Here is an 11,651-nt window from a genome sequence, read left to right as displayed (position 1 = left end):
GTTTATTAATATGCCACATGGACAATTTTGTATTTTTACCTTTCTCTCTCTTACTTTTTTCCACTATCAAAATATTTGTACCTAACCCGTATGTGCAATAATAAAAAACGGAGGAAGTATAAGAATATTGGAATCATTTTGGAAGTCCGCACTATTGTATCATTGATTTCGTAATTTTCCCGTAAAGTCCTTTTCTCTTTTTAAAACAAGCATTTTCTTACCCAAAGTGGACCGTATACGGATTTGACGGTTTTCACAAATTTCGCAACTTTTTCAAGAGACTTCTCTTCTTCCTACTGCTCAGTTCTCTGTGCAACTTCGCATCTACTGTCAGGTACTCTGAATCTTCTCTATCTCTTTCTCTTTCTTCCTTTTTGAATTTTAGCATCTTTTACTTTCTGCAATCTTCCTTTCTTGATTGTTGTCTAATTGTGTTCATAGTTCTTCTGCTATTCTTACTAATTTTAGTCTTCATTTTGTTTTTTGCTTTATTTGTGATTACCCCATTTTTCTTGGTTTTGTTATTTGTTGATTTGAATATTGATCTATGTTTTTCAATTTTAATTGGTGATTATAGTTGCTTATTGATCATACCCCTGAAAGTCAAACCCTCATTTGTTTTTTGAGGGAGTGTTGTATGAATTTTTGGATGTGCTTGTGTGTTTGAATGATAGATTGGGTCAAAATATGTTAGGATGCCTTTTGATTTGATGCTATTTTTTAATGTTCATTTCACCATAGTTCCCGTGTGGAACCTTCGACACTTGACATGGGTATAGATACTCGGACCCTTAATTTTGGGTCAAAATCATGAAAAAATAGCTGAATCAGACATTAAAATCATGAAATATCTTTTACAAATAGCTGAATTAGACATTTGGACAAGTACTCATGTCCAACACGAGTACCCTAGTCAGTATGAGTAACACAAGGCGTCACATGAACAACAACATTTGATGAAATGATAAATCTGAAAAGAAAAAAAAAGACGAAAGAAGGTGTACAGAATAAGAGAATTATGGACGAACGGAAGGAGAGGAGCTATGATTTGGGTATGGGTATGTTTATTTGTTAATAGATATTATGTGGCTTTTTAGAGCTGGCCAGGTGTGGGGGCCTTGGGGGGTGTTATCATACTGGCTTGAATTGCATTTTGCTGATTAGTTTTGTTAATACATTCACTCATCAATCTACTATGTAGACATGTACTATATGTGTTTTAAGCCTTTTGTAGTATTGTGCGGTTATGATTGAAGAAGATGTTTTATTTGCTAAACTAAACACAATGTTGAGGAGGTTTAAGGAACTAAGAATCTTTGTATAGGGTTTAGGGTTTTATGAATCCGCAAGGACCGCAACCCACTGCCAGTCCCAAGCCTGGATATAAAGGAAGGTTAGACGTAAAACTTTGTCACATTGCTTGACATGAGTCACAATGATTAAGAGTAGTAGTAGGATGAGTGACCTCCTCGGAAGTCCTCATGTTGGTTCATGTAGCCGACCCAATCTATGGGACTAAGACAATTAAAAAAGAAGAATAAGAAGAGAAGGGTTAATTTAAGGTTGCTTAAATCTGGATATTAAATCTAGATTTTTGCTTTGAAGATAGGAGCTTTGGATTGCAGTTAAAAATGAATGGGTCCGCTCTTTACCAAGGTTGCTTTAGTTCTTTGAGCAAGAATGGATATTTTAACATTATATTAAGTATACTCAGTTGTAGATTGGAATTGTGAAAACAAACTTTGGAATCTCAAGGCTTTAGGATGTGTAGAAGTAAGACGAAATAATACATGGAGTGTATTGGGGTTAGAAGGTAGGAGGCGTAGACAATCACCTTGGATGGACTGATTGATGGAATCAAAGTTTTGATTTTTGTAAAATTATTTATTTATTTAACTATTTATATCCAGGATGTATTATCAACTCCGTTTGTGAGTGCCATTTTGTGATATTATCTTGGATGTATTATTATATTTCAAAACAGGTTGGTTGGTTGAAGTAGAAGAGTTTTATGGGATTTCAATGTGGCATGCCCCATAGGTTGAAAGGAGAAGTCTATAGCAATTAGGATTACATATCTATATGGCATGGAATGTTGGGTTGTGAAGAAATTTCACGTTCATAAGATGAATGGGTTGGAGATGGATATGTTGCGTTGGATGTGTGGCCATAGAAGAAATTATGTTAATAAATGACATAATTAGGGGGGGTGAAGGGTTACATTTATTGACAATTAGATGAGGGAGTCACTTAAATTGGTTTTTCCATGTAAGATGAAAATATAGTGATGCACCAGTTAAGAGGATTCAGATGAGATTGCGATGGGTATTAGAAGACCTAAGAAAATTTGGATGAGAGTGATTGAGATTGATGAGTCTTTTGGGGGGTTGGGAAAATATGCTTAAGAGCTTTAAATGTAACAATGAGATCTTATAAAATACTCTTTCATTTTGCCTTTTCAAGTTTTCGTGCATTGAAAATGCTATCATCTGGGAAACTAATTTTCTGAATCCAGGAAGCTAATCTTAAAATTTCCAATAGTTTGGTAAAAATTGGTTGCAGTGCATTTATGCTGATTCTCACTAAAATGATGGCATTTCAGTTAATCAATGTAAGCTTTGAAATAGAGGTCTAATTGAGTAATTGGGGGGTTTGTTGAAAATTTGCTTAAGAGCTTTTAAAGTAAAATTGAGGTTTTCTGAAATACTCTTTACTTTTGTCTTTTCAAGTTTTCGTGCATCAGCTAGGAAACTAATCTTTCTAATTCAGGAAGCATTTTTTAAATTTCCAATTGTTTGGTAAAATTTGGTATCTGTACATTTAATGCTAATTTTCATTAAAATTGTGGCATGTTAGCTAATCAGTACAAATTGTCAAATAGAGGGGCTTATTGAGTAGTTTTACTATATTCATTTTAACTTTGTCCTTGTTAGTGGAGCTATCTGTCACCCCTTTGTTTTTTTTTTTGTCAATGCAAGTTATTGACTGCCAATTTCATAACATGTCTCTTAGTACCTCAGTTTTTAAAAGAGCGACTTTGCCATATTATAATATATTGATACCCTGCTAAATTTTTAATCACTTATAGTCTTAATAGAAGGTGCAAATTTCTACTAAATTGATTTTGCAGGAAGCTCTACTAAGACTAAGGCATCTGATATTACTTTACTGAGAACAACCAATGTATCCTGGTGGGTATACTATTGAGGTAACTACCCTGTCTCCCAGAGCAACAGAAAAAGATGTTCGTGACTTCTTCTCACATTGTGGTGTTATTGAACATCTTGAAATCATCAGGTATCTTTCATGTCCCCTGCTCTTCTAGTCTGGTTATATATTACAGTAGGCTAATTTGCTGAATCATCCACGATATTGTTTGCCTATTTGGTATCATATATATTGAGGTTATACTTCTTAGTGCTCTTTCGTTTGGGGGGGGGGGGGAAGAAATCTTACAGAAACTGTCACTTATATTAGATCTGCAATTTTTTGTTTCGTGTTTTGGTTGTCTTTTGAACTATTAGCTTTAGCCTGCAAATGTAAAAAAAAAAAAAAACGAATAATACTAATAAAATATGGTAAATAAACTAATGAAGCCCTTGGTGAAGAGGCTCAATACGTCTTTGGCAATTACATCTCAATTAAAATCCTGTACGAGACTTGGGCTGATAAAAAAAAGTTTATATCTTTCTTCCTTCAGCTCTCTGGGCCCAAATAATCAGTTTGAGCCAGGTTCTGATCCCCACATAGATACCTGGTCTAGGTCTTAAAACAGACTGGATGGCTCTCCTAAAATCAGCAACTAATGTAGGGTGACTACACACAAGTTACGCAATACTTCTGCTGTTCCTGCTCCATTGTTCCTATACTGCAGGAAGAAGAGGAACATTTTTTTCTTGTTTATTCTTCAAAAATTTTCCCCTCTGACCCTGTCAGTTTGACAAATTAGTTTCTCTCATACTTTAATCCACAACATCTACCAGGAATGCTTTGTCGAGTGTCATAGACAAGGATTGATGAGAGATACCTGATTGGATAAAATGTATTTGGTCCTCCCTGCTTTATTTACAGCGGAATGACGCACTTTGAAAAGTTGAAAACATATCCTCCTGTACACCTCTTTGTTGTGTCAGAGCAGCAAAAGAAAGTTGAAGGAATGCATGGCTGGACAAAAAATGTTCTGTGAAAAAAAAGAAGAAAGAATTAATCTGATGGTAACCATGCATTTATAAGACACCTATATAATAGACAGTCAAGGTTAATATACTTAAAATACGAAAGGCAGCATGTACAAACGCAGTGAAATATACGACATGAATCATATGATTACTCAATAGGGCTAATTAATATTATCGTAGATGTGAATTTTGTCTGTGTTTTGAGAATATGCATGAAGAGACTAAATAGTCTTGAAGATGGGTGCGATGGATTGGGAAGCACATAAAGCTGTACATAGTATTCCAAAATAACCACAATTAACTGGAAAGAAGATAGCAATTAAGCATTTATGTGAGTTGAGAAAGACCTATCCTTATGCTTCTTGTATGGAACTCCAGAAACTAAGCTGCAAAGCTGTCATGTTTGACTTCTTATCTGACCCTAAATGCAACATGCAAACCACAATGGGAGATTATTCCTTTTCTTCAAATTTATTACCTTCAAATATTTCTTTGAGCTTTTATAGTATCGAAGTGAGAAATTGCACTCTTGACAAAATTTGGGAAGATACCAAATACATGCAATGTAACCATCAGAAAAATAAAGTGCCCTACTTTTTGTGTTTTCCTTGCTGCATATTGATTCTGTGGGTTACTTTTTCTTGCATGTATCCATTTTCCTTTTCTGAAGGATATTTATCACTCATTGCTTAGCTCTATAGCTAGCAATTCTGATGATTGTAGATCATCATTGCCCTTTGTACTTGTCTTGATATGCCAACTATTACAATGATCCAGGTCTGGTGAATATGGAAGTACTGCTTATGTGACATTCAAAGATTCTTATGCTCTGGAAACTGCTGCCTTACTCAGTGTACGTATAGCTTATCAAAACTGAGTTTTTCTTTAATGGACTGCTTTGATTAATATACATATTGCATGGTTTTTTGGTTGCTTATGTTATTCATGTAGTATAGAACTACGAGCTTAATATTTGCATTGCAGGAGTGCTTAACAATATATAGCTTGTAATAATGTGGGTATCTGGTTCTAACTTCTATGGAAATTCATCATAAGCTTTCATGCTTGTTTCGCTTTTTATTTTTTTTAGTATATTGAGGTGAACAAGATGAGTTTTGGACTTTTATACAGTAATAAATGATGCCTTTTTTGATAGGCATTGGGGTCTGGAGGAAATTGAATTTCACATGTAGCATGATTTTGAGCTATCCCACTAGTTCAGTTTCTCAAGATATTTGTTCTATTTTCATTCCTTATACTATAACCTTTTAAAAATTTCTAATAAATTGGATAGAAATTCTTTAATATCTACTTGTATAAGCTATTCTTGCCTATAAGATTCTTAGATTGCTAAGAAAAAAAGAATTATAATGAAGTTACATGGTGTGCATGGATTCACCTATCCATTCATACTTCGTCAAGGCTATAAGATTGAGCACTGAGAGTGAAGAATATCTGAATTACTTGAAGAGATAGTGCTGCCTCTTCAATCCCTCCCCCCTTTTTTTTCTACCTCGACATGAGGCTGCGTAGTTACCCTCAATCATTAAATCTTAAAGCTAACTCCTTAACGGGCAGTCTTTGGAGACTTTATGTTTCAGTTATGTGATAGACTTCATAATACATCCCTTGGCTTGGCTTTGTGATAAAGATATGTGACAGTGTTGAGGGACAAATTCTATTGAAATAAATTTATGGAACCTTTTTCATATGTGTAAAGCACCTATGTAAGCAACTTAATTACTTGGCTGCCATATTCCAGTAGCATTTTAACTGATCAAAATTCTGCAAGTCATACATATTACACTATTTTCCTAGTCTTGTAGTTTTGGGAGGACATTAAATTGATTGGAATTGCTATTATGTACTGCCTTTGTTTCATAATATTCTCCCCGTTTGGTTTAGAGTGTCAAAGTGGGTCTTTTTTTTTATTTTATTATTATTATTATTTTTTTTTTATTAAGAGAATGTGGCTGTAAGAGTGGAAAATTAAGTGGGGTTTGTAGATTAGAAAGGAATTTTTTTTTTACCAAATAAGTTTTAAAGCAAGACTGTTGACTTTAAGAAACAAAGGAAGTATGTTAATATATTTATTTATATGCTTAGGGGGCGTTTGGTATCAAATTAGTAAAGGTAACGGATTGGAAACAAATTAGGGGGGGGGGGGGAAGGGTAATATATTGTGTTACCCTGAGTAGGGCTGTACACCGGTCCAAAACCGGATCGGCCCTGTTAGGACCGGGACCTGAATCAGCCAATTTTGAGGACCGGGGACCGGACCTGATTCAGCAGGTCCGGGTCAGGTCCAGACCTGAGCAATCAGGTCCGGGGTCAGGTCCAGACCTGAACAGACCTATTTTGTGTGTTTTTTTTATTTTTAAAAGAAAATAAATAACTTGTTGGACCTGTTTATGGACCTGTTTACATAAAACCTAAAAATATCAATAACAAAAACTACATAAAATCTCTAAGTCTCAAATATAACAAATAATTCATTAAATTACATGAAGTCTCTAAGTCTCAAATACTATAAATACATTAATTATCCAAAGACAACTTGAAATTTGGCGAGTTGCTTTCCCTTTGATTGCGTGATTCACACTAATGAGTATAATCCGTGGTTCTTGTTGATCCTAAACATATAAAATGATAGAATTCAATTACAATTCAAATTGAATTCACAAAATTAACAGAATACATACAAAATATACAATACACTAGCATGTGGTACAAACCGTGCAATACACCATTTGATTAGTACACTGTCCCACAAATTTACAAAAATTCACAGAATACTACATTGCATATATTCTGAAAATATAAACAGATTTTAAACTGTTCCATAAGTTATACAACAAGTAGAGTAGCCTATCCCTGATTTATCAATCTACTCCCAGCAAATTCACAATATAAACAGATTTTAAACTCACAAATCGAAAGAAACCAAAATTCAACATGAATTCGAAACAATTGAACTAAAAAAATTCAAAAACAATTACTTTAAATAAATAAAAAACTCAAAAAAAAAAACATGAATTCGAAAAAAATGAACTAAAAAACAGAATTTCAACATGCAAACATCAAACAATCATTATTAGCAATTGAAACATGAATAAACATATGAATGCCTCACATTTAATTCAACATTTCAAATTAAAAAATATCCAATTCAAATATAATTCGATTTAATTAAAAAAAAAAAAGAACTTACAAATCCCAACGTGAAGGAGTTCGTGCAGGTGGACGAAGATGGTAGTCTGGCTGATGCAGCGTGTAGAGGTTTCCGTGCTGCTGGTCTGGTGGGCGGTGGCGACTGGTGTCTGGGCGGTGGCGTCTGGTGTCTGTGCAGATCTGCTGCGTGAGGGAGTGAGTGTTGGTGTGGTGTCGGTGTCGGCTGAGAGAGAGAGTGCGTGAGTGAGGAGTGAGTTAGGGTTAGTGGGTAAGTGGGTTACAAAAATGAACAGACTTGTTTTGAAATTTGGATTTTTTTTTTTTTTTAATAAAAAAGGCATTTTTACCGGGTTTCAGGTCCTGAAAACCCCGGGTTTGGACCTGATCCGGACCGGGACCGGGAACCTTGATTTTCAAGGACCGGGACCGGACCTGAATCTACAGGTCCGGGGTCAGGTCCGGTCCAAACAGGTCCGCGTCAGGTCGGTTTTCAGGTCCGGTCCTGTTTATGTACACCCCTAACCCTGAGTAATTGTTTGGTATTCTTAAGGAAACGTAAACGATTACCACCAATCCGTTTCCTCTTGTTTGGCATAGCTAACTTGGAAACAAAAAAGAGCAACAATGAGCCTAGTATATGAGCAACAACAGTTTTCTACTTACTGATCTTCTTGATCATTTTAGCCAAATCTTCTTGATCAACTTAAAGATAGGATATTGTTTCTTCTTACTAGGTTCTGTATCTTCCCTTTATCTTATGCTATCCCTTCATTAATTATAGAGTATTAGGGAGTCAAAAAGATTTGCCGAAGTCAATAAAGTGGATAGAATCAAGCATTTCTGGTTCTGATCATTTACAATAAGCAATAAAATGCTACCATTTATAATTTTGTATAAATGCAAGAACAAATTTTGTATTATAACATAGACAAACTATCATGTAGTTAAAATTTCAACTAGGCTTTTTATCAAACAGGTTATGAGCACCCAAAAATGAATTCTAAATCTAGGATTGATCAAACATGTAGAGATTAGTGTATACTGTAAGCGATTTGCATTTCAGTTACAATCATATAAAACAATATCATTAAACTATATACTATAATGTTACAAGACTGATTACAGAATTTTGTTCATTATTAAAAGAGAATACCTGGAAATTGGATAAACGTTGGAAGCATCAAGATTCAAGCATCATATTAGCAATAATGTCATGAAGCAAAAAGCAGGAGATACAATTGAGAAAAAGTAAAACTCAAATAAAACAGAAAAATCAGGACAGAAAACCCTAGAAATTAACAACATAGATGGAAAATAGCAATCAACAAATAGATCAAAAACTCAAATAGGAAACTTTAACAACTTGAGCGAAATCTGTTGCTTCGATCGATCCAAATTGGGATTCTTTTTTGGAGATCTTTCGTATGAGAGCCTGAGAGGAGAGAGGATAGAGAAGAGGTAGAGTTGTCTTTTTGAGTTAGAGGAGAGAAACGGGATTTGTTTCCCCATGTTTTACACCGGAAACAAAGTGGTGGAATGAATTAGAGGAAAGAAATGGTTTATGTTACTATACTCATTAACCAAACATGTTCTAACGGAAACGGTAACACGATTCCGTTTCTAGCCCTATAAAAATAGCATACCAAACACCCCCTTAATGCTGTCTCCTTGTATGATCTCGATGAGTTTATTTTGTACCATAAATGTTTTTCTTTTTTTTTTTAGCTGTTAATTAACTTTGTTTTGTCATTCTGCCTCCTAGCTTATTCTCTATGCCTTTCTTTCTCTAGGGAGCCACAATTGTTGATCAACGTGTGTGCATCACTCGTTGGGGATCTTATGTAGATGAATATGATCCTTTTAGTGATGCTTCATGGAGAAGAGCAGATACTTCCACTGACTCGGTATGTGCTGTCGATTGTAGGTATTTTGGTATTATATTATACCTCTTTTTGTTTGGTTGTTGCCTCTTGAAGAGTACCGCAACATTTAGTCTGCATTTGATTTGGCTGTATATTATGATGTCCTTTTGTGTGTTTGGTCGATTAATTTAGAGAAATCACGGTTTGCATATATCCCAATGATATCTTGGTATTAATTATGTCTTTTTGTTTCTTTTGGGTCTATAAATTCTTCTTTGTTCTGTATTTAACCTCCCTTGTTCCTTTTTTGAGATGTTCTGAAATAATCCTCCCTTTATTTGAGTTAAAGTTAATTTTAGTCTCCCCTAATCACTCAGTTTTTGGTATTATTTTTAATCTATGCATATGTTAGAATTGGGATTAATAAATACACGGAATGGGATGTATCAATTTTCCACATCGAGGTCACAAATTCTATTTCATTGATTAAATTATGATTATAATTATGATTTCCATAATTTTTCTATGCATTGATGTTATATATTTGCATGTGTATAACATTCTCACTCAATCTGGTCAGGTATCTCAGAGCAACGCATTTGTTTCTACCCCAGGAGAAGCTGTGACAGTAGCCCAAGAAGTTGTCACGACCATGATTGCTAAGGGATACGATTTAGGAAAGGATGCATTGAGTAGGGCGAAAGCTTTTGATGAGTCTCATCATGTTACAGCCACTGCAGCTGCAAAAGTAGCTGAGCTGAGCAATAAAATTGGGCTTACACCAAAACTTTATGCAGGTATGGAAGTTGTCAAGTCTGTGGATCAGAGGTACAATGTTTCTGAGACAACAAAATCCGCTGCCTTGTACACTGGAAGAACAGCGGCTTCAGCTGCCACTGCTGTTGTTAACAGCAGCTATTTCTCTAAAGGAGCTCTTTGGGTTTCTGATGCTCTCAGCCGAGCAGCTAAAGCAGCAGCTGATTTGGGTAGTAACGCTGGTAGTAGATAAACGTATGTCCTGTATGTAAAAATGTATAGGCGTATAGCATTCCCATATTGGATTTGAGGGAGTGCTAGTTAGTCATCAAGATTTGTGAATTGTGCAAATGACACCTCCATATATCCCCAATCACCCCCTCTTCCTTTGTACTCATCAACGAAAACCCTCCTATTAAATGAAGGAAGTTATACGAGATGGCACCATGGTACAATATTTTTTTACCAATCTACGGTTTTGATTATTGTTGGCTGAGCTGCGAGAGCATGTTGGAATACAGTCCAATTTGTTAGTAAATATTGCCATCAAAATTGGACAATTAACGACACTTCAGAATGTGTATAATTACTTACTGTGCTACAGAACATTTCTGTATTATAATAGAGATTAAGAGGTAGCATTCCTGCACAGTCATCATCCCAATGGAAAATAGGCTAATGGTCAATTAATTGGCTACCCATGGCGAGCATGACCAGATGCCCCTGAACTCAATCCTTTGATGCACACTCATGGCTATGGCGCTGGTGTTGCGTTACTAGAGTGTAGAGTCTAAGTATCTAACTCAAGCTCAAGCTGTCCATCGACCACGAGTTGTTAGTAATAGATTTATTACTTCACTTGAGCTATAGAAAATAATTTTAGTTCCTAGGTATTGAATAATTACATGGGTTATTTGATGTGCATGTTCATTCTGTCTCTTTGTATCCTTGAAGCTGTAGGCGATTCAAGTACTCTTCTAATAGCCAGTAAAACCAATCAAGTTTGAAAAAAAAAAAAAAAAACTTCAGACAACAAATTAAACTTTGTCCTTCCGTTTATTTTTAAACATTTTCATCCTTCACATTTTTTATACAGATTCATCCTTCACATTATTATTCTTATTGAATTTAGATTATTTGTCATAAATTACCCTAGAAAATTAGGTATCCAACAAAAAAAATAAAGGTTTATTTTAGAAGATAAATAATTTTAGGACTAAGCTTTATATATATCATACAACTTTCCTCTTCTCTTCTTCTTCCTTTTTCATATTTTTTAACTTCAAATTTCGAAACTTTGTTAGTGGATTTTCCGCTACCAGTCTCTAATGTGGATAAAAGATGAGAGTCACACCAATGATAGCCAGTGTAAAACTTTGTCATATTGTTTGACATGAGTCACAATGATTAAGAGTATGATTAGAATGAGTGAACTCTTAAAAGTCTTTTATGTTTGTTCATTTAACAAATGGCACTTAGGACTTGAACCCTATTATTACACCATTTCAAATCATCATCACGGGTGGGCTTATACACGTATTCAATATCCCAAAATATAAAAAGGAGGAAGAATAGTGCGTGCATTAATTAAGAAATAGCCGACAATTTTAAGGTCTGACTCTCACATGGCTAACTAATTCCCTAATCATATATTCCCGCTTTACCAACTCACTAATTAAAAATA

At 34.8% G+C, this 11,651-nt stretch overlaps 1 protein-coding gene across 1 annotated transcript; it reads left to right on the top strand.

Moving 5' to 3' along the window:
- The first annotated feature begins 204 nt into the window (after window positions 1-204).
- On the top strand, window positions 205-10,891 carry LOC110688939 (binding partner of ACD11 1-like). The gene is made up of 5 exons (XM_021865687.1): window positions 205-334; window positions 3,131-3,297; window positions 4,956-5,031; window positions 9,140-9,253; window positions 9,792-10,891. Exons 2-5 carry the CDS (start codon window positions 3,182-3,184, stop codon window positions 10,218-10,220), a joined length of 735 nt encoding a protein of 244 aa, XP_021721379.1. The 5' UTR covers window positions 205-334; window positions 3,131-3,181; the 3' UTR covers window positions 10,221-10,891.
- The last annotated feature ends 760 nt before the right edge of the window (window positions 10,892-11,651 follow it).

Source organism: Chenopodium quinoa, unplaced genomic scaffold (assembly GCF_001683475.1).
Source record: "Chenopodium quinoa cultivar QQ74 unplaced genomic scaffold, ASM168347v1, whole genome shotgun sequence".
In the NCBI taxonomy this organism is placed as follows: Eukaryota; Viridiplantae; Streptophyta; class Magnoliopsida; order Caryophyllales; family Amaranthaceae; genus Chenopodium; species Chenopodium quinoa.
Note: the sequence above shows the minus strand (reverse complement) of the source record. Positions and strands in the feature narration are given on the sequence as shown.